Source organism: Mangifera indica, chromosome 18, assembly GCF_011075055.1.
Source record: "Mangifera indica cultivar Alphonso chromosome 18, CATAS_Mindica_2.1, whole genome shotgun sequence".
NCBI lineage: Eukaryota > Viridiplantae > Streptophyta > Magnoliopsida > Sapindales > Anacardiaceae > Mangifera > Mangifera indica.
In genome coordinates, this window is record NC_058154.1 from 10,414,622 (window position 1) to 10,442,549 (window position 27,928).

At 27.7% G+C, this 27,928-nt stretch overlaps 2 protein-coding genes across 2 annotated transcripts; one reads left to right on the forward strand and one right to left on the reverse strand.

Moving 5' to 3' along the window:
* Positions 1-8,623: 8,623 nt before the first annotated feature.
* LOC123202277 (probable bifunctional methylthioribulose-1-phosphate dehydratase/enolase-phosphatase E1) lies at positions 8,624-15,434 on the forward strand. Its single transcript, XM_044618104.1, has 12 exons — positions 8,624-9,058; positions 9,767-9,903; positions 10,566-10,661; positions 11,161-11,280; positions 11,690-11,779; positions 12,285-12,467; positions 12,657-12,812; positions 13,715-13,864; positions 13,943-14,044; positions 14,605-14,714; positions 14,803-14,921; positions 15,207-15,434. Exons 1-12 carry the CDS (start codon positions 8,839-8,841, stop codon positions 15,296-15,298), a joined length of 1,575 nt encoding a protein of 524 aa, XP_044474039.1. The 5' UTR covers positions 8,624-8,838; the 3' UTR covers positions 15,299-15,434.
* Positions 15,435-17,686: 2,252 nt separating this feature from the next.
* Positions 17,687-18,997, reverse strand: LOC123201784 (VQ motif-containing protein 19-like). The gene has a single exon (XM_044617337.1). The coding sequence runs from the start codon at positions 18,717-18,719 to the stop codon at positions 17,997-17,999; it is 723 nt and encodes a 240-aa protein (XP_044473272.1). The 5' UTR covers positions 18,720-18,997; the 3' UTR covers positions 17,687-17,996.
* Between the last annotated feature and the right edge of the window lie 8,931 nt (positions 18,998-27,928).

Below are 27,928 nucleotides of genomic sequence, written 5' to 3' on the forward strand. Positions count from 1 at the left end.
TCTATTAGTGGGTTACGTCAAAAGTTTGATCTTGATATTTGTATATTAAAATTAAACTTTTAACTTATTTGATGTAATAATTATGAAACCGATTATTGGGTTCAAGGTTTCACCTATTTAGTATGATCAGTTTAACCTAGAAAGAATAGTCTGACTCAAATAAGGTTTTTTTTTTTTCATAAAAAAAGTTATTATATTGATATTAAATTCAAACTAGACAAATTTGGTATGCAATATTTTCTCATTTGATTTAAAATGTGAAAATCTTAATTAATATGTAGCTACAATATTTTTATAACAGCCACTGAGCAAAAACATTAATTTTCACATAAATAAAACATCGTTAACATTTTTAACATAGTTTAATCTAATGATCAAAATGTTTGTATTCATGGTGTTACATATATATAAGTGTTGTATAAGAGTATTCCAATATGACTTTTGTGATTGTTGTGTTTATTGTTGTTTCATCATTTGTTTTTCCTCTTCCTCTTGTTAGTTTTTATACAAGATTCTTTAAAAAGAAAATTGCATTTAAATTCAATTAGATTAAGATTAGGATTAGCCCAAATTATAGATGTAACTTGAATTCAAATGAAAGTGAATGTTACATCCATCAAGAGTATCTTATTTAGGGGGACTTTAATGTCCTGTTAATATAACTATTCTGTTTTCATTCTCTCTACCTTCTCTCGAATGTTTGAAATTATTTATTCTCATGCACATATAGTAAACTTACATGGATCTTTTTAAACTTTAATTATTACTATTATAATTTATCTTACGCAAAACTCTTGATAGTCTATATCAATTAGTGATGAAAAGTTGCAATGAGATGCGATATTTTTTTTATTTTAGTGTTTTGATAGATTTGAAATTTATAATTCAAAAACCCACCAAAATTTTATGTCTTTACGAGCAACCCTTATGAACCAGTTTGAGACAACATTACTTGGTGTCTTTCCATTGATTTGACTCTGATTTGAAGGAATTGAAAATAATTGAGAGAAAGATTTTAGAGATTAGATGTTAGAATCAATCCAAAATTCTTTAGTCCAAATGCGTCATTTGGACACCTTCAAAGGCTTGGGCACAGAAAAATGGGCTTGTATAATGCGCCCATTTACTACTTAAATGACTTCAAAACCTAATATAATCGATTTTATTAAGAGTAATATTATACATATTTATTTTATATATATATATAATCATATAATTATGTATTATTTTATTTTTAATTTAAAATTATTTAATTATATAATAATAATATAAGTATATATATTTATATACTTAAAATAAAAACACATAGTTTTATTGCTTCATTGGAACCTTATTGAGATTAAAAATAATAACATATTAAAAGACTTCAAAAAAAGAGATGAATTTGGGAAAAATATTAAATTTTATGATTTGAATTCAATGCTTAAACAGCATAACCAATCAAGTTTTCGGTTGGCCTAAGCTGCAACCAAGGCTTTGTGATTTCAAGGTAGGTTCTTACGAGAACGATTAAAAATTAGGTTGAATGACTATTTTCCATCCAAAGTTTAGTGAAATGATAATTTTTATCTATTAATTTAAAAAACTCAAAACCTATCTATCTGTTAAAATTTATTGTTACGGTTAAGGATAAAAATATCATTTAGTAAAATTATTTTTTAAAAACTAAAAATTTATCATATTTCTCCCCTTAGGTTTAAAAATCTAATAATTTCCTTTCAACCTAAGATTTGAAAAGTGACTGAATCTCTCATAGGGTTTTCTTTCCTCTTCTTTGACACCACCTCGATTTTGGTTGGCAAATGGCCTTTACAATATCTTCCTCTCTAGTCGGAGATCAGCCGATGTCATATATTTTTGTTGGACGAAGATGAATTATTTTTATCCGACAATTTTGGCCAAAGATTGACATGCTTCGAACCAATAAGAAGAGTTTGGGAAGACCAATTGTCAAAGATGAACACCGAAGAAGGGAAAAGAAAACCCCAAGGGGGATTTGATTACTTTTCAAACATTGGGTTAAAGGGAAATTGTTAGTTTCTAACCTATGAGAGAAATATGATAAATTTTTTTAGTTTTTAAAAATATTTTCGATAAATTATATTTTTACCCTTAACCTTAATAATGAATTTTAATAGATGGGTATAGGTATTTAAATTTTTTAAAGTTAATGATTGGAAATTTGTCAATTCACTAAACCTTCGGTGAGAAACAGCGCTTTGACGTTAGTTATTTAACAGTTGATGTTGAATAAGATTACGAAGACACATTAGAAATTAAATAAAATGTTGATCATGATAGATGGTGAACGAAGCAATAGGTACAATGGTTGTCCAAATGGGTTTTTATATTCTTTGAGCGAAATCCATAACTGCATCATTTTAAAAATGAAATTCATCAATGGATTGTTCTGATTCTTGAAGCAATATCTGCAAGTTAAAGTTTCATTCCTGTCAGAAAGCTACGCACAGAAGTTGCCATCAACTGTAGTTAGTACCATAGCATGGAAATAGAAACGTAAAAATGGGAAAACACATAAACGAAAATATGAAAATACATTTTTTTTTAAATATAGAAAACAAAAATATAGGGAAACTTATAAATATAAAAAATGTAAGAGTTTTTTTATAAATACTAAATTTTTATAACAAAAATATATAAACTTGTATAGTATAAAAATAAATAATAAAAAATAATGAAGAAGAAGAATATTATAAAATAGAATTATAAAACTTATTGTAAATTGTTCTTAAATAAACACGTGTAGATATCTAAGAAGAAAACAACAATACACACCTATCTAGATAACATATCAGAGAGAAGATGAGTAACACATCAAATAGTGGAGAAGAGATGAATTTAGTATAAGATTTAGAGATATTTTAGATTTAAAAATATAAAAGATGTATGTTTAATTGATTTTATAATTTTTCTTTTAAAAGAAATACGTTTTCAAAATTTTTCAAAAATTTTAAAACGCTCCTGAAACGTTTCATACAAGTTTCAAAATTAGAAACGTTTTCAAAATGTGGAAACGCACTCTATTGTGAGTTTTCGTGCTTTCTACCCAAGAATAATTGAGACGGGCTTCTCTTTTTGAACATCGGGCATTTCAAAACTTCCATAGTGGTTGTTGATGCAAATTAGTTCGAGAGGAAAAACAACGTCAGAGGAAATGTCCTATAGTAGTCGATGATGCAAACCAGTTTGAGAGGATTGCCAACATTAGAGGAATCACTAGAATTTGGCGAAGAATAATGCTAAATGGGAAAGCAAAGAGAAGGGAGGATTCTCTTCAATGGGACCTTGAAACTTTGAGTATGTCCATATATGTATGGGAGAGTTTAAGGGTTGCAAAGCAGGTGCCGACACCGGAGAGGAATATGGTGACCCAAGTTGAAGAAGAAGGTCATGGTAATGTCGACGTGTCTAGTTGAAATTTGGTTCAACACAAAGAATAAGAATAAGATGAAAAAAAAAAGACATAGTAGGATTGATGAATATCCCAAGTTAACACAACTTCGAAATAAGCATCGATTGTCGATATAACGCCATGAAAAGAATTGAAATGCGGAATGAAAAATTGTATGTTTGTGTGTTTTAAATTTAGAGAGACTTTTCTACGTCCGTGATAATAGACTTGATAATGCGTGTCATTTGATCGTATTCATATCGTGTTAATTCAGATTTTGTGTCAGAAATTTTCAACTTTAACCAGATCCGAATTAGAATCATATCAAAAATTACCCAACCCTTTAATATTCGAGTTACCCAATCCGACCCAAATTAACCTATAATTATTTATTATTTTTACTCTCTAAAATATTTTTACTATTTTAATTTATTTACCGATAACCCCAACCTATTATTAATTAAACATACAATATAATATTTTATTTTATTTACAAATGATTTAAAAATTACATACTAAGACATTTAAAATGCGTCAATAATCTGACTAATCAAATCACATTCTTATAATTTAATAATAAAATAAAATATTTAAATATAAATAAAAATTAATATAAATAATTACAATTATATAAAAATACAACTATATATAATCTATAAAGATTTCAACCGTTGACTTTTAATATTTTTATAATTTATTTATAAAATTATATGTACATGCTTTTGATATATATAATGGGTACCGATATGATGTGTCATCATGTGATTAGATAATTTTGTATTAAAGATAGAATAACACCTAATCACATAATGATATATCATATGTATACCCAAATTGTATATCAAAATGTGTACACATAATATTGCTCGTAATTTATTTCTAACAAATTATATTAAAGTAATATTTCTTTAAAACATTTGAGTCAATTTATGTTGTATCGAGTTACTTTCATGTGAACTCTAACACTACTCGATTTAATTTTGAGTTGTATTAGATTGATCTAAAATAAATTTCGTGTCAGAAAAATTTAGTTCTAACATTATTTTTTTTCGTATTATATCATATTAGATTAACAAACCATGTCAAAAATTATTAACTCGATATGATAATACATACAATATAGGTAAGGAATACAAAAAAGAGTACGATAACATACCGTTATTACACAAATCGTTTAAGGTAAGAAGATCACATTACCGTTAGACTAATTATCTAAATTAATACAATTATACAATAATGTTTACAAATTATAAGCATCACATTTAGGCAAATCCCTTAACATAGGACAAGCATACAATAATGTTAACAATTTATATTTTATACACATGAAGCATGCTTAGGAATTATTAATTTGAGACAGTATAATATTAATTTTTCAAATTTTCAATAAAAATTTGAAAATTTTTACATGTGGTTATGGGAGATATATATATATATATATATATATATATATATATATATATATATATATATATATATATATAAAATTTTTTGTAAATTTTTATTATAATTTTGCTGGTTGTGATGGGCAACCTATAATCTAGACATTAAAGCCTTGATATAACCCTTAATTATTTTGGTCATGCCTTTATGCAATATTTTTAGAATAAGATCGAATATTAAAATAATAGAGAGAGTGATATAGTCTAACCAGTGATTAGATTGGTTGATTAGTGGTTAAACCAACTAATTGATTAAAAATAATATTTAAAAAAATTTATATAATTTACGGTTAAATATATAATTTGACTTATTTAATATTAAAATAAATTTAGTTTGATGATATATATATTTAAATACAATAAATAAGTTTTAAGTTCAAGTTTTTATAATAAATTTAAAAAAATCAATTTTTTATATTAATTGAGTCAAGCGTGTTATACATATAATTTTAATCGATTTAGTTAACTGTTGATAATTCAATTGATTGAATCATTTGATCTGATCTGAATTTTAAAATTATACCTTTATGAACTATGCCAATATTGAAGGGTTGACCGTGTCATAAATAGGATGGATGAGTCAAACCACAACTATTTACCCTTTATTTCTCAAGGAAGAATCCCATTCGATCTAAACAATCTTTCTGAGATTGAACTACCTATGGCAAGTAGTTCAAATTTTGATATAATACGCAATCTCACATTGCAATTATTATACCAAGTGAAGGATGTAATTTTGAAATGACGACCACTAACATTCGAACCAATACCCATCACCCATCACCCATCAGCTTACTTCTCCCCAGGAAAAAAAAAGGGAAATTGAAATTTTTAGCACTTTTTTATTCCGTATATACAAAATTATCACATATCTTAAAGCTTTCACAAATATACCACAACAGTACTCATATTTTCCAAAATACCCCTCTTTAATATTTCATGCACAAATTCTCTCTCTTCTTCTCTGCAACTTTTTTCTCTCTTCTTCCTCTTCTTCCAAAGTGATGAAAGAATTACTCTCTCTTCTTCCTCATCTTCAAAAACAAAAGTAAGAAAGAAAATACTAAAATTTTTAGATTAAGAATTCTCCAAAGTAAGGATTTAAAAAAAAAAGAGCAACATAAAAAAAAACTCAAGCACATCCATTTTATACCATGAAAGAAATGACCATGGGAGAAGATCATTTAGTATGTTTTAATTGGAAAAAAAAATTAACATTTAAGGATTAAATATAAAAAAAAAATTTTACGTTAACAAAAAAAAAAAAAAAAGGTTAAGGTTGCTGGGTTTCCAGGGGTTGGCGTAACGCCAACCCCTGGAGATATATACATATAAGGATTGGCTATATGTATATATATTATTAAATTATATTATTATATTAATATTAATATTATCAAATAATATTATTATATTAATATAATATATAATATATTAATATTATATATTATAATTAATATTATAATATAATATATATTATATTATATTATAATATATAATATAATAAAATATAATATTATATATATATAATATAATATAATATATAATATTTTATATTAAATATATTATAATATATATTTTATATATTATATATATAATAGTAAAGGTTGGCGGAATCGCCAACCCTTGGCGCCAAGGGTTGGCGATTCCGCCAACCTTATTAACTTAATATATATTATAATATATATATATATATATATATATATATATATATATATATATATATATATATATTATATTACATTAATTATAATATATTATAATATAATTATAATTATATTATATTATATATTATATTTAATATTTATTTATTTATTATATTATTATAATATAATTATAATAATATTATTTATTATTATATATTATAATTATAATATTAATATAATACTAAAATTTTCAGATTAAGAATTCTCCAAAGTAAGGATTTAAAAAAAAAAGAGCAACCTAAAAATAAACTCAACCATATCCATTTTATACCATGAAAGAAATGACCATAGGAGAAGATCATTTAGTATGTTTTAATTGGAAAAAAAAATTAACATTTAAGGATTAAATATAAAAAAAAAAAGGTTAAAGTTGCTAGGTTTCGCCAACCTCTGGAGATATATACATATAAGGGTTGGCTATATGTATATATATTATTAAATTATATTATTATATTAATATTAATATTATCAAATAATATTATTATATTAATATTATATATAATATAATATTATATATAATATTAATATAATATATAATATATATTATATTATATTTTATATAATATAATATATTATATTATATATATATATATAAAATATGTATTATATTACATTAATTATAATATATTATAATATAATTATAATTATATTATAGATTAATATATAATATATTATATTTAATATTTATTTATTATATTATAATAATAATATTATAATATAATTATAATAATATTATATAAAATATAAAATATATAAAATATATTGTATTATATATAATATTATATATTTTATAATTATATAATTATAATTATATATTATAATATATTACATATTATATATAATAAAATTTATATAATTATAAATATTATATTATAATATAATTTTATATTTTATAAAATATATGTAAAATGAGTTTGGGTTGGCGATAAGGGAAATTGACCTGTAGCATTAATGTAGGGTGGGCCCACCCTTTATAAAGCAAAACATGATTTATATATATATATATAAAATTATTTAATTATATATATATATATATAATTATATTATATATTAATATATGATATATTATATTATATTTTAATTAGAATATTATAATTATATGATATAATTATATATTATAATATTATATATATATAATTATTTAAAATAATATAATAATATAATAAATAAATATTAAATATAATATATAATATATTAATATATAATATAATTATAATATATTATAATTAATATATATATATATATATATATATATTATAATATATATAAAGTTAATAAGGTTGGCGGAATCGCCAACACTTGGCGGCGCCAAGGGTTGGCGCCGCCAACCTTTACTATTATATATATAATATATAAAATATATATTATAATATATTTAATATAAAATATTATATATTATAATATAATATATATTATATTATAATATTAATTATAATATATTATATTAATATATTATATATTATATTAATATAATAATATAATTTAATAATATATATACATATAGCCAACCCTTATATGTATATATCTCCAGGGGTTGGCGTTACGCCAACCCCTGGAAACCCAGCAACCTTAACCTTTTTTTTTTTTTTCCGTTAACGTAAAATTTTTTTTTTATATTTAATCCTTAAATGTTAATTTTTTTTCCAATTAAAACATACTAAATGATCTTCTCCCATGGTCATTTCTTTCATGGTATAAAATGGATGTACTTGAGTTTTTTTTTAGGTTGCTCTTTTTTTTTTAAATCCTTACTTTGGAGAATTCTTAATCTGAAAATTTTAGTATTTTCTTTCCTACTTTTGTTTTTGAAGATGAGGAAGAAGAGAGAGTGATTCTTTCATCACTTTGGAAGAAGAGGAAGAAGAGAGAAAAAAGTTGCAGAGAAGAAGAGAGAGAATTTGTGTATGAAATATTGAAGAAGGGTATTTTGAGAAAGATGAATACTGTTATGGTATATTTGTGAAAGCTTTAGGATATGTGATAATTTTGTATACACGGAATAAAAAAGTGCTAAAAATTTCAATTTCCCAAAAAAAAATCACTTTTCTCAACAAAATCGAACCTATAGGAGACGCCCACTTGGTCAAAATCTCTTCTTTACATTCAAGTTTTAACCTTTAGCATGATCAAGCCAACAACTTCACCCTGACTTCTCCTTCAACAAAGACAAAAAGGATAGCATAGATTCGTTGCTTTGCATTACATTGTTTTATTCCATAAGCTCCAATCCAAACCAACTCTATCTCTCTGTCCATCTCTCTTAACATCTTCTTCCAGAGCTATGGCCACTGTTGCTGTGAGCGGAGCAGGGCCTGCAGCAGCGCATAATCAGGCGTATTTGGAGAGCAAAGCTGTGAAGGAGACGAGAGTTTTGATATCAGAGCTCTGCCGTCAGTTCTACACCCTTGGATGGGTGTCTGGGACCGGTGGCAGCATCACAATCAAGGTCCATGATAACTCCATCCCTAAACCTCAACAGCTCATCCTCATGTCACCTTCTGGTACCTACGCCGCTCATCTCCCTCTTTTGGCTTCTGGTTATTTGTTTTTTCCTGTTTATTTAGTTATCCTTAGCGTAAAATTTTGTGCTTTATGTTTGCTTTTCTTTCTTTTTTTTTTTTTGGAGTTCCGATTACTCAAATGTGTGGTTAAAGCTATTAAGTTCGTATTTCTTCACTAATTTTAGTTATTTGATCAATTTTAAGGTCACTTTAAAGGTATTTTGCTTTATTGTTTTTGTCGTTTGATTTTTGGATTATGTGAAATTAAGCTCAATTCAGAACGTTTGTTAACTTGATTTATGATTTTTTATTTTGAATTTCAAGCTGAGACTTGTTATTTGTCTATTCTTTGTTTGTTTGATTTTTGGACTGCTGTTCTTAGTCAGTCTAGACCGAGTGTGTTTCCCTGTATAATCCTTGGGTGTCTGTTTGGTTTCAAAAGTTAGTTAGAGTGTCGTTCTGTCTTATTCCATTTCCAAGTTTTAATTTCTTTGTAATCTTAATTTTGCCTGTGTTCTGTGTTCTGTGCTGTTTGATATCTGTTTATGCATTTTGTACATCAGTCATGAATTGTTTTATTTATTCTGTATTGTCTAGTTACTGGGAATTTGTTGTTCGTGTTTGGTTTTGGTTAATGTATCTTCTTCTGTGATTTTGTGTGTCTAAGAAATTTAAATTCGTTGTGTTTTGATCTTGATGTTTAAAAAGGCGTTCAGAAGGAGAGAATGCAGCCAGCGGACATGTATGTGATGTCTGGAAATGGATCTATCTTGTATTCACCATCTCCAAAACCGTATCCACATAAGTTTCCTAAATGTTCTGATTGTGCTCCCCTTTTCATGAAGGTATCAGCATTCTGTGGCTTGAAAAATATAACTTATTTTGATATTAATAAATCAGTGAGAATTGAGTTGCTCTGAAGACAACTTGAGTTTGAATTAAGCTTCACGATGATGTAATTTTATGCATTCACATTTACCTGTTGTAGTACTGATTTAGTTATGATAATAATGGAACTTTTGTTACTGTTTGAAAATTTATGATTTTATGAGGTTTGAACAATTTGGCTGTTCAAATGGGCATCATAGTGTTGTGACTCTTTTGATGTTATTTTAGGTATGGCTAAACAGGTATAGAATTGTTTGTCATTAACCAGTCTTAGATAATCCACTAATTTGTAGTTTATTTGTGTCCCTATTAGATGATTATTTCATGAGTTATTAGCAATTCTATAATCTGTGAACGCTTTGTCTGGTTTAAGGCATTTATAATACTTAGAGCCTGCCTGTATCAGCTTTTAAGACCAGACCTCCCTCCTGGCTTAATTAAACAATTATTTAGTGTTCCTTCTGCTTGCATTATATGTTATTCAGTGTAAACAACCAACTGATAATTTTCATTATGTTAATTTTTATTGTTTTTGTTTAGGATGACCTTTTATTTTTAACTTGGGTATTTGATTTACTTTTATTAAGTCACATTAGTACTTATTCCTTTTATGATCCAGGCATATGAGATGCGTAATGCTGGAGCTGTTATCCACAGTCATGGGATAGAATCTTGCCTAGTTACTATGATCAATCCAATGTCAAAAGAATTCCGTGTAAGATTTTTATTTTTCTCACTTCCAGATATCAGCACATTATTCTAATTCTTATCTTTATTCTCATGTTCCTTTTACAGTAGCATCATTTTTACCCCCTCCTTTTTGAAAGTGGTTGGTTCAGGTTTTCTTGCTGTAAACTGTTTCATGAAAAATCTTGTATTGTCATATGGAATATTTAAAACATGAGTCATTTACATCCGTGAGGAGATTGTTTGGATATGATACTATTAATCTCATTATGCCATATCCACTGTCATGATGCAAAATTGAAGTTGGTGACATCAAATAGGGTAATGCTATCAGTCTAATTCAAAACTAGTAAAAGAACAACTAATTTCTTTATTAATTATTTAAAGGGTGATTATGGCTTTAGTTTCTATAGCAGGCTGTTCATAAGAGATTAAACTTTTTAGGGTACGTATAGATGGCTTTCATCAAATCCTACTTGTTGTCTCTTTTAACATCTGATTTGATTGTTCTTTTTGCAAACTTACAGATAACTCATATGGAGATGATAAAAGGAATCCAAGGGCATGGTTATTATGATGAACTTGTCATCCCAATTATAGAGAACACTGCCTATGAAAATGAGCTCACTGATTCTCTTGCTGAAGCGGTATTATTCGTTTTATGTTTATTCCTGCGTAGTAAATTCAATGCTAACTCATTATGTTGCTAATTGAATGGACATGATGCTGCAAACAGAAATATCTTAGAATTTCATGTGGAATAGACCCCAACAGTTGTAAGCCTATGATGGCTTGTTATGTGATTAGTGTTTCAGATAAAAATCTTTTTTTGGGTAACCTTACATTTTTTCCCTTTCATGTTAGTCTACCATAATATGAAATGACATTTATCAAATTGATAGTCAGAATGTCCAACATTTATCTATTAGAATATTCCATATAGTTCTGGAGGACAATAAGTTGGTTTTATTTCTGCATTATTTCCCACGGAATTTCTTTTTTCAATTCCATGAAAATATAGACTTTGACTGGTGGGATTTCCTTTTTGTTTTTCAGATAGAAGCCTATCCGAAAGCAACTGCTGTCCTTGTTCGCAATCATGGCGTATACATTTGGGGGGACTCATGGATCAGTGCTAAAACTCAGGTTTGGACGTCGTTGAATAGACTTAGACTAAGTTGATGTATTGTACAAGAAGTTTCTGTTGTTTATGTCAAAAAGATTTCACCTCCAAGTGATAATCACTTCTAAGTTTTCCTCAGTGCTTCTAGGAACTAAAATGACCCCTAGGTAGGACTTCTATAACCACTTCGTGCCACTATATAACTCTATTGTTACTCTTTTTCAACTCCATGCTTGGACTCTTACCTCACCAATACAAATGGTGTAACAATTCCATTTTATGAGTAAAAATTGCTACTTGAAAAATGACAAGGCGTATGCTGCTCAAAAAGTTCATGCTTTTTTTATGTCCAAAAATAGGTATCTTTGCCACTTCACCAGTAGTGCATCCTCGTTTCATGCACAAAGCACATATATTGATTTATTACTTCAATTGGGAGTTGCAAAATTTTGGTTTATATTCTCATATCTGTGTAATTATAAGAGTATAACATGTATATTCTTTCATTCTTGGTTGGATATCTTTCAGGCTGAATGTTATCACTATCTCTTTGATGCTGCTATCAAACTTAATCAACTGGGCCTGGACTGTGCTACTCCAAATCATGGCCCTATTCAGAATGTCAAGGGAATTTTAGGCAGTAATGGGAATATAAATATGTCCACAAAAGCAATGACTGGAGACTCAAATTCTGTTTCAGATCCGTTGCCAGTAAGAATTTTACCTTTTCTCCCTTTCAGGAGATATATTTATGTTCTTAATATAATAACTCTACTTCCATTTTGGTCATATAAATCAAATGAAGTTTTGTAGACTTTTTGTTTTTGGAGGAAATTCAAGTAAGTTAGATTCTTTGTATTGTCAAAATTACATTTTCATTGTTCAATTTTATGGCTGCAGAGTTGCATTGTGCTTGACATTGAAGGGACTACTACTCCAATATCATTTGTTACTGAGGTTCTCTTTCCATATGCTTGTGTCAGTGTTGGGAAGCATTTATCGGCAACATATGACACTGCAGAAACTAAAGATGATATAAAGTTGTTGTGCTCTCAAGTAAGTTTTTTTTTTCATTTTAATGGATGATGGTACTTGTGGAAAATGCAAAACTGTCTTACCTCATTAAGCTGGGCCTTCTGTGAAGGACTAAAGTTTACATCATGATATAATAAATATGTGATTTCGGTTCTCTGAGACATTGGATTGCATTGTTGTAGGAAGACTACAAACATATTCTGTTTTTCTTGCAATTCAAGTGCAGAAGGTATTGATTTTAGTATTATCTTAGCTCTTAACATGTTACCTTTTACTATAATAAAATTACGTTATAGTTACAAACAAAGAAGAAAATCTGAAATGTTAAATGGGATATCGCCTTGATAGCTGTGAAATCTTGACAGACACTCTGGAAATCGTTCAGCTAAAAACCGGAGGGGTTGTGTCCAACTCATATATTTTCACATTATCACAGTGACTTGACTCATTATATTTACAAATGCTCGTGAGCCTTTTTAAGTGTTCTTTGATTGAAATAAAAAGAAAGGAAATCTGAAAAGGGATCTAGTCATTTTTTCCTTTTTCAAATTGATTGAATTGCTGTTGGATTGGTTGAGAACTAGATACAAATCATGAAACTGAAATCTGATTCCCTGGGCCCTTCTAGGTTGATGGAGAATTTATTTGCAAAATTCTAGTTATGCATGTGAAAATAAACTTGGAAAGAGCAAGTGCCTAGCATTTCCTAGTTTGTATAAGATTGTGCAAATTATCGAATTTTCTTTTTTCTGCCCCCATTTAAGTATTTTATCTAACTTCCTTGGCTTTATTCTTGAGTACTTGTTTTGCTTGATTTGGTTACATGCATGGCTTTTCTATTTCTACTTTTTTGAGGAATCTAGGTTGTCACCTTGAAATTTTGATTGTAAGAATCATTAATCTTTTCACAATTCTTGTTGCAGATTCAAGAGGACGTGCAACAAGGGGTTACTGGTGCTGTACCTGTTCCTCCAGATGATGCAGGGAAAGAGGAGGTGATAGCAGCTTTGGTAGCTAATGTGGAAGCAATGATAAAGGCTGATCGGAAGATCACCGCTTTAAAACAATTGCAAGTATGCAAAACTTGATTTTGAAAAATATATGTTTGCGATGAGCTTGTCTTTGCATATAGCTAAAACTTACATATGCAGGGTCATATTTGGCGGACTGGATTTGAGAATAATGAATTGGAAGGAGTAGTTTTCGATGATGTGCCTGAAGCCCTTGAAAGGTGGAATGCTTTGGGAATAAAGGTCTTATTCTTTTCCATTTTCTTTTGAAAATTCTTGCTGAGATGACTCTCAATTTTGCTATTTGTCCACCTTAATTATTGAGTGCTTTCATGCTCTTACTCTAGAACGTTTTATAGAAATATCGGAAACCTCCCGCAATCAACTAAAAGTGTCTGCCCACAATTCCAAAAACCCCAATAATTTTTTCCTTACCCATTTGAAACTTAAGTACCATTTTTATGATAAAACTTAACTTATGAAATAAGGAAGTGTTCCAATCCTAACAAATATTCAGGATTCTCAACTTATTTTTATATTGGAGAATCCGGAATGTTGTTTTTCTATTAATGTTGAATGACGAATTGTGCATTTAGATAATATGGCAGAGGGTTTTTTTTTTCTTTTACTAGCTCCCTTTTCCCTTCTTTCGTAAACTGATGATGGCTGGCGGATTCATCTAACCATTCATACTTGTTCTCATTGACAGAAGTAACCATTTTCTGCAGACTATTGTTCAAATTATGAGAATGCATTGAAAATTCACTTGCAAATTTGCTTACCATGTCTGTCTTTTGTGGCAGGTGTACATATACTCTAGTGGTAGCAGGTTGGCACAGAGGCTTATATTTGGAAATTCAAACTACGGGGATTTGAGAAAATATTTATCTGGATTTTTTGACACTGCAGTGGGGTATGTTCTATATCTGGTGTTCATTTTACTTTTGTCTTCTTTGTTATACAGCGACAGAAAAGGTAAATATGCCTTCCCTTGCTTGCAGGAACAAAAGAGACTCACAAAGCTACATTGAAATCACGCAGTCAGTTGGAGTTGATAAACCATCGGAAATTTTGTTTATTACAGATGTCTATCAAGAAGCTACGGCAGCAAAAGCCGCAGGTAACCAGCTTTTTTAATTTTAACAATTTCGAGTTAACTTCTGCATTTTTGTCAATACATTTGGAGTGCATATTTCACTTAACTAGTTAAATAAATGAGGGTGTCCAAACTTAATCATTCTAATTAAGTTTTCTCGGAATATTATTACATAAATGGTTTTATGTTTTTCATTCAGAATCCAGACTTTATGAATATTGCATTACTGTGAAGGGATAAAGATGGTTTAATGTTCAGATTTACTGTCAAAACGCTTAATGTTTCTCTAAATTCTGATCTATGGTTTAGGTTTGGAGGTAGTAGTCTCTGTCCGGCCGGGAAATGGTCCTCTTCCGGAGAATCATGGATTCAAGACGATCACTTCGTTCGCAGAAATCTGAAAGAATGATTGCTTGCAATCTGATAATTGTTGTTGATATATACACACTAAAAAACAAAATGCGACTACTGTTATGTTATGAGCATTCGCTACTAATTTGCATTGCTTTTAATGCTTTAGTATGTTTTGTTTTTCAAGATCAGTGGTAGTTTATCTCAAAGTTGTTCGCGATCGGTTTGTTTAAGGGGAGTCAAATTTGAATTCAACTCAAGTTTGAGTTTGAATCAAGCTTTGAGCTTAATTTGGTATTATAACCGAGTAAAAAATGATAAAAATGATGTTTTCTTGTGTATTAGTTAAAATAACGTTATTTTAATTTATTTGTATCAAAATTTTTTAGACTCATTAAATTTAACAAATCGATCACTCGAAAATATTTAACTTTCAAGCTCGGCTCAAATCCAATGCTTGAATTAAAAGGGAAAAATTCCTCTCACGAATCTTACACAGAAACATCACTTCTATAAATATATTATCATTCTTAGAATAGTCCATAAAGACCAAAACTTATCAAGTTCTTATAGAAATTTTCTGATAGACTTTGATTTCCATAGCATTCAGATGAAATTTAGGTTCTGCTTTTGAAGGGGAAAATATGTAGAGGAAAACAACGTTATGTGTACATATTTTAGAGTACACAAATAAGTATATACATAATGTGTACTCATGTAATTTGGTGTTAAAATGGGTGCACATTTTAATTTGTAACGAGAAATCTTATCTGAACTAGATCGTCACTTTCAAGATTGAATCAACTAACCAAGTATGATAAACTCTCGGTTTAGTGGTTGATCAAGTAAGTTAAGAGTTTGATCTTAATATGTCACTGAAAAAAACTTGAATTCATATTTTCTAATACATGAAACTTCCTCTTTTACTAGTCAAACTACCTCTTCAGGTATGTATATTTTTATTGTGCAGACAATCCATGTAATTCTAAAAACAAAAACTACCAGAGAGGGATAATGACAAAATGGGTGGCTAAGGCATCCAAAGAGGAATGAAAATTGGCGGTTTTTTAGTCCATGGCCATGAGCTCTTTCGGTCCATTTTCGGGCACTCATGCTGACAAAGAAAACTACAAATGGGAGAGAAAAAGTCTTCACATTTTCATTGCTATACTTGAAAAAAATCAAACTCGCTTTTTCAATCATCATCATAACTTAGTCCCCCACTTTCTCTTTCCATCTGTTTTTACCTTTCTTGTGTTATGAATTCAGTATGAATTCATCTCTTTCAAGTCAAACAAAGAGGCAGAAAAATACAGAAATCAAAGGTCTAAAGGAAAATGCTTAGCAAAAACAAGATATGTAATTAACATTAGGATAACGACATAACTTTTCTTTCACGTTAATTATTAATCTTCCTTAATCTAACCAACTTTACACTGCAACTATTGAATACCAGAAAAATCTGATTTGTGCACTAAATATTGAACAGGAGCTGGGCTAACCTGACGGAGTTGGTTAAAATGTGGAATCCCCAATTAGAGTCTTAAGTAGGTTTGAATTTAAGATTTGTTAGCACCAAATCAAGATAAGACTTTTGAATTATCCAGTATAGTAACGGTGAGATCAATTATTGAATCTAAAATTTTACTCTTAAGGGGCTATCCAACTTAGATGAGATTCTTCGTTTAAAAAAGAGAGAAAGATGGTCTGATGCTTCCTTTTCCTACCTTATGTATTTCTAAGGCCAGATAATTTTTTTCATTTTTGGTAAGAAAGAACCTATACTTATGTCACATTATCTTTTTAACGTCCAGAAAAGACCAAGTCTATTTACCAATCGACCTCACAATTATTACATCAAATAAATAAGAGTTTAATTTTGATATACTCCATCTCAGTTTCAAACTCATACCCTCTTTGTATCCGTTGGGGGTAGTAATCACCAAATAATAGTAGTCAACAATATTAGTTGAGCCAACATTTTCGGTCTCCTGTTGAGTCCTGGTCTGCAATATGGGTCATTTTCAGATTGAAAATGCTTCCCTGGCAAAGTATTAACTGCACCTAAGGTGGGAAATTGACTTGATCCAGCTTCAAAGACCACAACCTAGTTTTGTCATTAAACACAAAGACTTGGAAATTTGCAGCACAATAGATTTGACTACTCAATTTTTAATAGACTATCCAAATGCATTTATGTAAATAAATAACATCCATTCAAATAGTTTTTAACTAATTTTTCCTTTTCATCTGGATTGACATTCATTCTACCAGCCTCACACATGACATAAACTCAAATGTTACCTTGTGTATTTTGTTTTCACTGGTTTACAAATTTCAAGAGAAAGGGATGCTTGGTTATTCATTTCTTCTTTAAACTCTTGCATATGAATCCTTACAACATAAGGACAAAGACAAACTTCAACAAGTAATGATTAGGCAAATCACTAAATGACTTACTGCCATGGCAGAAAAAAGTATATACAGCGAAAAATATACATGGGTTGTTCTTGATCATAGAAGTTAAAAAAAATTTCACTAAATATTTAGAGTTTTATGTCAGAGGAAAATCAGAAACTAAGAAAGAAAAACAGAAACAGAAGAAAGGAAACAAGAAGCTTTACCATATTATGAAAAGAGATCAAATTGTACAATTGAAACAAGATCCTCTACTTTTCGTCCCTCAGAATCATCCAAATCCCATCAAACTTTCTCTTAAAACCATTCTCAAAGTACATATTTTTTTTTTCAGGCAGATGAGCCTGAAACTCTAGGTGAAGTTACAGGAAACAGTGACAAAAGCTGTGGTTCATGGTCTCTTGGAGTTGATATTGGTGATGGATGCAAGTAAAATCCCTTCTCAGCAATGGCTCTTTCTTCCTCTGATGATGAGTTTCCTAAAGAAGGAGAAGACTTGTTGAAAGGGTCTTCATTTAGTGGTGTAACAGGACTAATAAGTGCAAGTTTTGGAAAGTCAAGCAAACTTGGAGACAAGGTTTCAGGCTTATTCCTAGGAGAAAACCGAGAATTATTTGCGAAACTTGGTATCAAAGTATTGATCATTAGACTGTTCTTGAAGTTGTTAGCTCTCCTTTCATAAAGCTTAAAACTTTGCTTCTTGGGTGTGGTGGTTTTGATGGGTGGTATCACAAAAGAAGACTTGTTGGATGAAGAAGATGGATCTGTTGGCACAGACGGTTTGGATGAAGCTTGCTTGGCGGTTTCTGAAGAACCAGTTAGCATTTGAACTACTTGTTTGAAGTTGGTTGTATCTGCCTGAACAAAAGTTGTTGGATAAGGGTTGGTTTCTGTAGATCTGGAGATGGGAATTGGAGTGAGAGGTGGGGTGTGAATTTGGACCCCATTGCTGTTGCTACAGCTGGTGGTGTTGCTTCCAACACTATTTGGTGAGTTTAAGGGAGATGGGTTGTTCTTGTTTTCTTGTAATATTCTTGCAGTTGTGGCTTCCATTTTTATGGCTTCTTGTTCAACTCCACCACCACCACCACCACCAACACAAACACCTACCACAAAAATCTTCCAAAAACAAAGAAAAAAAGAAGCTTTTTCAAAGGGATTGTTCAGTTTTGTTTAGTTCGGTTGGTTGAAGAAACAGAAAAGAAGAAGAAGAAGAAGTGTAGAAGAAATGGAAGAGTGAAAAACAAGGTTCGGTTTTAAGAGAGAGAGGGTTTGCATTTGCCTTTGCTTTGCCTTTGCCTACTTATTAACCGATGTTTTTGCTTTTGTTATCTTGTGCAACAAAACATTTTTCTTTACTTTATTAATGCATTTGACTCTTTTTCTTTGCCTCTTCTTTCTCTCTTGAATTTCTATTATACTTTTCTTTTCATGTGGGGTTGATTGGTTAATGAGAAAATGGGGGAGGGATTATTTATTTTTTATTAAAAAGAAGAGAGGTTATTGGGTGAAATTGGAATTTAATTTGTTTTAGGCAGTGGCAATGGCATATGTGCTTGTGCCACCATTGTCAGGTCCTTGAAATTGAATAAGAATAAGATTATTGAGATTGAGGTTAGGTCTATGGCACTGGCTTGGACTTCAGAGCCCCTGATTTGAAGATTGAAGAGACACTTGTGTGATGGGATTGAAGATTATGATTGGGAACATTTATTGATCTCACCAATTTGAAGCATCTTATATTCCACCTTTCAATCATTTCTCACACATAACACATAAACGGTGTTATGTGTGAGCATAACTTTATATTCGAACAATTATATAATATTATATATTTTTTAAATTAAAAATAAAATAATATTTAATTATATGATGGTATATTATTATTTATGTATAAAATTATATACTATTTATGCATATAATTTTAGTTTTAACATTAACCCCCTAATTGTTATAATATATTTCCTTTTAAAATGGATATTTATAGTTCATAAGTATTTTGTAAAACAGTATAGTTACCCATGTTATGTAGTTTGAATGATAAATAAAAAAAATTTTAGTAAGAGAATATGAATTCGAAATTTACTAACGATATATCAAAATCGAATTCTTAACTTATCTATTATAACAGTTATAATGTCAATTATATCAAAAGAATAATCTGACTCAAATAAGATTTTTTAGTTACAAAATAAAAACATAGTTCCCAATGTGCAATTGAGAGTTACTTGTTGAGTGTTATGGTGAGACTAAATTTTTTTTTTTTTCAATAGTAACCTAAATAATCTTAAAATTTAGACTAAATTTTATAATTTAATATTATAAAATTAACACAAAGTTCCATTTATTAATCTAAATTTTATGAAATTTTAACTTGAAGAAAAACTATTTGGGAAGAGAATTTCAGGATAGGACAGCTCTTTCAAACCAATTTAATATGTCCCCTTAGTTACAATTACTTAAGATGCTGGTGACATCATTTTGCATTCTGCCCATTGATAGTGATATACCATTCCATTTATCAGACCATGAGCTAGGGATGGATTCAACTTTACAAGCCAAGCTCGTCTTAAAATTGTTTGAGTTTTGTTCAGTTGAGGAGAATTAAATTTAAATTCGATTTGATATTATAACTAAATAAAAAAGATAAAAACGACATCATTTTGACGTACAATAGTCAAAACAATATCATTTTAGTTGATTTATATCGAAATTTTTTAAACTCGTGAACATAACAAATTGAACACTTTTTAAATGTGAGCTTGAAAACATTTAACTTTAAGGCTTGAGCTTAAACTCAAGTTTACTTTAACTAAACTCATTTCAAACTCATTCGTACCGAACTCATTTTCAAACTTGAGCAGACTTTATTTGAATCCAACCCAACTTTGAGTAAACTCAATTATAAGAATTAAACTTAATTATTATTAGAAATGACTTGTAACAAAGAATGAGAACCATATCTATGATCAATCTCTTTTAGCACAAGTTCAACTCAAAGAGCAAGTTTGAGTGTTGAGAAGTATTTTCTTAAAATGTTTCTTGACTTTAAAAATATTTTTATTTTTTATTTCGAGTAATTTATTAGTGACAAAGCACTTACTTTCAAACCTAAAAAAAAAAAAAAATTTAATTTTTATTATGTGAATTTTCTACCATTATTATGAGTTTAAAGTACAATTCCAAGAAAAAAAAATAATTTATAAAAATGTATTGATGATCCCAATAAAAATGTATCATGCATTCATAAAAATGTATTATTTGTAGCTGGTGTCACTTGATTGTGATATAATATTCCATAAAAAATTAATTAATAAAATTATATTTATAATTTTTATATATAATTTTACACATAAATAATAATATATCATCACATTATTGAATATAATTTTATCTTTAATTTTCAACTATTCAATCATATGATAATATATTGTTATTTATGTATAAAATTATACATAGAACACTACTAAAAAATAATTCAGAAATAACTTTACCTAATATGCATTGGCCCCAAATAATTTTTTTTTGAGTAGTGTTATCTGTATAATTTTATATACAAATAATAACGTGTCATCATATGATTAGATAATTAAAAATTAAAAATAAAATAATATTTAATTATATAGAAACATGTTATTATTTGTGTCTGAAATTATACAAAAAAATTCTATACATAGTATTATTGGTTTTTTTCTTTTTGGGTTGTCAACCATTTTAATGGGAACCCATTCTGTCTTTAAATTATTGCTAATGGAACCAACAAAAGCAATAATTGGATTCTATAATTTCATAGTTGAATCTAGTTATTAAAATGCTATTTTACACTAACAAGAAAAAATGTTAGTATCTTATAATAAAGAAAAGAGAGGAAAACAATCAAATCGAATTGGATTCTTATTTATATTTAAAATTATAATAACAGGCCAAAAGACTTATTCCCACCCAATATTTAGTGAAGTCCAAAACTCTCGTATATTAACTTTTAAAAATTTAAATATCTGTTTTTTTGGTTAAAATTTATTATTAATGTTAAAAGTAAAAATATAATTTAGCTAAAAATATAAAAAAATTAAAAATTTATCATATTCTCTCTTTTTCCTTTAGTTTAAAATTTTAATAATTTTTTTACATCTAAAATTTAAAAAGTGACCATTTTTAAATCATTGGAGACAACAACTTCTCTCTCCCTCCCTCTGACAAAGATGAATCAAATGAAATTGAAATCAAAGGGAAGGAGAGAGACTGACCAGGGAGAGAGAACACGTTGGAGACACAAACTTTGTCATCTCTGGTGAGTTAAAAAACTCTAAGAGAGAAATTATCACTTTTTAAACTTTAAATAGAAGAAAATTGTTAGATTTTTTAACTAATAGAGGGGAAATGTGATAAATTTTTAGTTTTTAAAATATTTTTAACTAAATGATATTTTTACTCTTAACTTTAATAGTAAAATTTAACAGAAATATAAGTATTTGAATTTTTAAAAGTTAACAGATAAGAGTTTAGGATTTCACCAAACCTTGGGTGGGAATTAGTGTTTTGGCCATAATAAAAATTATAAGGCGAGGGGACCAAGTGTCCATTGCCAAGAACAATTTGATGCTGCCAAAGGGATCACATTCTTTCTTACCAAAAATCATTATTGTGTAGAGTGTTTAGTGCTTAATTAATCATAAAGCAAAAAAATTATTAAAAGATTAATTAAGCTTAATGGTACAAGCATTTGTTCAAAGCACAAACCCAAAAACTCACATGTCATTTATACAAATAAGTGATTTAATTTTTTATTTTATTTTTAATTCAAAATCACACGATAATATGATAACAAGTCAGTTTATTATCGTTATTTATAAAGTTTAATATTTGTACATATGATTGTTGTAATACATTATTTTATGTTATACTATGTTTTTCAACTCATTATAGATCTCTATTTTGATATTTGAGATTTTTTTTAATCTCATTTTAAAATTTAAACAGAATAAATTTAAGATTAAGAGTGTACATGATTCAGTTTAAGTCATAAAACTAGACCAAATCATTTAAAAAATATAGTTTAGTTTGGTTTGAGTTGTTTAATTTTTTAAATATAGTTTTTAGTTTTGGTTACGGTTTAGACAATTTTCAAACCAAATTAAATCATATACCAGTTTAGGCAATTTTTAAACCGAATTAAATCATACCCCATATTTTTTTAAAATATAATGACTATAATAGATTCATACTGGATCAAACTATAAATAATATATATTTAGAAGTGAATGATTTTAATATATTAAAATCGGACCAAACGTATTTTGTTAGTTTAACCTGGTTTCAAACCAAAGTGGTTAGTTTTGGTTTGAAAATTTTGCAAATTATTATTTTTTTTTAAATTTAGTTTTAAAAAACTCTCAAATTATACCAAATACACAACCGTATTTGGGATGAGACAAAATTTGGAAGTGGCTATTGTATTTATTTATATTTAAAAATCTAAAATATGTAAATTTGAAACATCACCACACAACATTAATTAATTTTTTGCAATTCTATTATTAATAGAATTTCTAGTCCATGACCAGTGAACTTTTATGTTAACCAACAACCAATATGGAAAAATTGCATTTAATAAATTTATATTATTATTATTCTAAATATATTATATAAAACTACGGTTAGATTCGAACCGAGCCAAGCTGAGAGCTCGACTCGGTTTACATATAACTGAGCTCGACCTCATGAAAACCAAGCTAAAACTCTATTCGAATTTAGTTCGACTGGTTTTACGTTATTAAAATAACGTCGTTTTAACACATATTGGTTAAAACAACGTCATTTTGTATCAAAATTTTTAACTGAAAAATTTGACGAGTAACTCGAGCTCGACCGAGCTCGTATAGGGTTAGCTTGTTTGAGTCAAACTCAAGCTTGAGCTCGAACATGCTTGGTTTGAGTCTAGCCCTATATAAAACAATGTTACACGTACTCACTTTTGAGTACATACATGATGGTTATTATGTGATTGAATATTATTTTATTTTTAATTTAAAATTATTCAATCACTTGATTACATACATAAAATATGTACGTATTTATATACTTAAAGTAGATACACATAGTTTTATTTTATTACATATTATGATTAATAATTAGATGACTAGAGAAATAAAACAAAAAGTGGTCACATGCAATTGTTAAGTTGTTCCCTAAAGTTGTGACAAAATTCCATGAAATTTCAATTGACCCATTAATCACTTTCTTTAATGACACTAATGGCATCCATAACCATAGGAACCCAATGTTATAATGACCATTTCCCACCCAAACTTTGTTGAAATGACAATTTACTACATTGAGTTTGAAAAGCTTATTTTTTATCCATTTGTAAACCATTATGTTTAATGTAGATTTGATAAAAAGATTATATTAACCTGTAATAGTTTCAAATGAATGTTATATAATAGTAAAACAATAAGTAATTAAATAATAAAAATATTATAATATTACGACATTTAAATATATATTATTGATAATAAAAGAACTAAATAATCTAAGAGAATTAATGACACATAGTTAAAAAAATTATGTTCCATTGTATTAAATAAATATCTTCCAACTAAATATGGTAATAAGGTTTGATTAAGACAAGACTCCGAACACGGTGACCTTTCTCTTATTAGTATAAAATTAATCTAATATTAAAAATTGTTTTTGCTATCCATTCTTACATTATTATCAAATTTTTAATAGTTCTCAAAAGCAACGTGTAGCTTTTGAAACCTAAACATGAAGAAATATGCTTCTAATACTTAGACAATTGAACGAATATCAACATCATAACCTACGGCAAAATAGTGATTAAACATGTGGCCAGGAGCACGCACGTGTTATAAAATGCGCGGTAATCTTCACCTTGTAGTTTTTAGCAATTGAGTCGTTTTTCATATCTTCAAGTAGCCACATAAATTGCCCCAACTTTTAATCTTCGGTGGCATACGACGACATGCATGTCACTATTGTGATAATGGTTTATGTTAAATATTCGACCCCAAATCCACTTTGTTACTTGATTTAATAGTAATGAGCACTCAAAACTATACGATATGTGTTGATTGGAATAAAAGAGGGTTTTATAAATCTGACAGTTGTGGCAAGACAATAACCTATTACCACCAGAAAACCCATAATGCAAACCCTCACTAAAACTTTTTACACACTCATCTATTTCGTAAATTGTTTTTATCAATTGATTTTCATAAAAATTAACCTTTATGCCCTTCTAATATTAATCTTAAGTGTCGAAATTGACGGACGAATAGAAAAATAAAAAATTATTGTAGCAAAGTTTGGGTGGGACATAGTGATTTGGCCTTATTAATATGAAGAAAAGTAGAATTGGCCGGCCTCTCTGATTGGGCTTAATAAATTGCAAATAGTATTAGGTGGCATTAACATAAATGTTTTTGTGACTTCGTAGGGTCCGCCGGAAAAACAGCCTTATAATTTGACCATCGCGGCCGCTCAAATCTAGAATAGCTAAGTGCTGTCTTGTGCTCTGGTTGAAGAAACCGGCCGCTTTAGGTAATTAGGCTCAGAGTTTATCTTATTTAATATAATTAATTTGATTTTAAATATAATAATTAGATTCAAATAGATTCTTTATTATAAAAAAAAAACCGACCACTTTATTCCACAATCATAAACTTTTTTACCAAATAAATTCAAATGCATAGTATTATCTATGCAAATAATCGGTATAAATTTTTATACAAAAGATAATATATTATTATATGATTAAATATTATTTTATCTCTAATTTAAAATCGTTTAATCATATTATGAGATATTATCATTTGTGTATAAGTTTGTGTTCATTATTTGTGTACATAATTTTATTGAATTCAAATCCCTCTCACCTTTTGTTTGGAAAATTTTTTCAATATATAATCAAATAATAAAACTATGTATATGCATTTTTAAGTACACAGACGATATATTATTATATGATTATGTGATTTTGAATTAAAAATAAATGAATATTTAATCATATGATAATATATTATTTATGTACCTAATTATATATAAAAAATATATGAACATATAGCATTGCTCATAATCAAATTCAATTTTCTTAGTTTTGAAGGATGATATTACCTTACATTAAAACCCATCTAACAAATTTTTCATGCCAATAATCCTTACGAATCATATATTATCCAGTTATATTATATGACTTTATTGAGATTTGTTATGGGTAAAAAATTAAAAGTTGATCCTTATAGTTAGCAAAATTAGTGGAACATTAAAATTTTTATAGAAAAGTTTTGGGTTTGAGTCTCGGTCACACATGTCAAACCTTAACTTATTTGGTGTAATAATTGTGTATTAAAAATCTAATTTTTTATAACATGCATTAAGTATCGTATCATATCATATGATGCGACTTTTAAAAATAAAAATAATAAAATATTAATAAAATAATAAAAAATCTAATCAACACATCAACATTTTGAAAAATATCATAAATATCCTTAAAAATTTTTCATAGATATTTCTATTACATCATCATTTTCTTTAAAGTGTATTAATTCGTATTAATAATATATATTACATCATATGATATATCTATTATATTGTATTGATTTAATACATCTCATGATTGTATTGTTTTACATCTATATTGTACCGTATAATAAGATACGTATCATATACGTAGGATAATGATAACTATATTGGTAAAAGTTTAAAAAAACTAAAAACTATAACAAAATAAGATAAAGGGCTTATAGAATTTTCAAAAAAATTTGTTAGAAAGTATGCAAATTTGTCATAAAATATTTTGAAGAAAGTTATAAAGGTTTAGTTCAAAGTAGATAATATATTTATGAATCAAAATAAATGGGTATAGATTTGATTTAAAGTGAACAATCCCTTTGTTTTTCTTTTTTCTTTTTTCTTTTGGGTAGAAATAATTTGCATAAAGAAAGATAAAATTTGTATTGTTTGAATGGTAATAAAACTATATGTATTTATAATAATTTGGGTATCAATAATAATATGTTATCATATAGTTAAATAATTTTAAATTAAAAATAAAATAACACTGATAAATAAGTGTGTATGTAACATTGGTACTTAAATTTGTACTATTCCAATTGTATGTAACATAACTCGTTTAATTAAATAATAAAACTTTGCTGCACATTTTGAGTATATAAATAGGAATACACGAGATATGTTATCATGTGATTGAGTAATTTTGAATTAAAAATAAAATAATATTTATGAATAAATATATATTTATAGATTTAAAATAAATATATATAATATTATTTTTAATTAAATACCCATATATAATGTTGATGGTTAGAAAGTTTGCCCTTGGAGAGTTCATGGACAAAATTGGAAGATAACAAAGTAGATTTTTCCTGGTGGGTGAGTAATATGGTTGGTTATCAAAAGTTTGGATGGAAAATGGAGGAAAAAGACCTTAACTTTCTTTCCTTTCTTATCCAAGAACTAAGAAATTTGTCCATAAGGTGTCAATAACCAAAAAAAAATAGAGGAAAAAAATTGGCAGAGACATTGAGAAAGAAAGTTTGTTCACAACTTAATTGATATGAGTAGCCTTATGTATATAAATAATATTTATAATTTTATATATAAATTATAATATATTACTATGTGATTGAATAATTTTAAATTAAAAATAAAATAACATCAAATTATATACTGATATATTATTATTTGTATATAATTTGTATATATTATTTGTGCACATAATTTATTGTATTAATCAATATTTTTAAAACTAGATTAGTGATCAAATCGGTTATCTTACTGCTTTACGGTTTGATCGGTTCAATCTATTATGAAATTATTATGAATTTTTTTAAAAATATCAAGCATTTATCCTATTTTTGATATATATAAAACATAATTTCAAATATATTAATTAAACAATTGACACTTTATTACATAAATAAAGTGAAAACCCCAATTATAAATTATTGATTTTTAATAATTTTTTCGGTTTAATAAGTTTATTAATTTTAATCAAATTTTAAATAAATTAATATTTATATATAAATTAGATTAAATTATAAAATCAAACTAAATTATAGATTGGTTCAAACGCTGCCTACAAGTCAAAGTTTGATGGGCCTATTTGTCTCTTGGGTTGTTCTCAACAATCATCATAATAAATTTGTTCATCAATTCTAGTTGACTTAAAGAAAGAAAGAAACAAAAGGGAAAAGAGAAAACAATAAAAAGTTAAC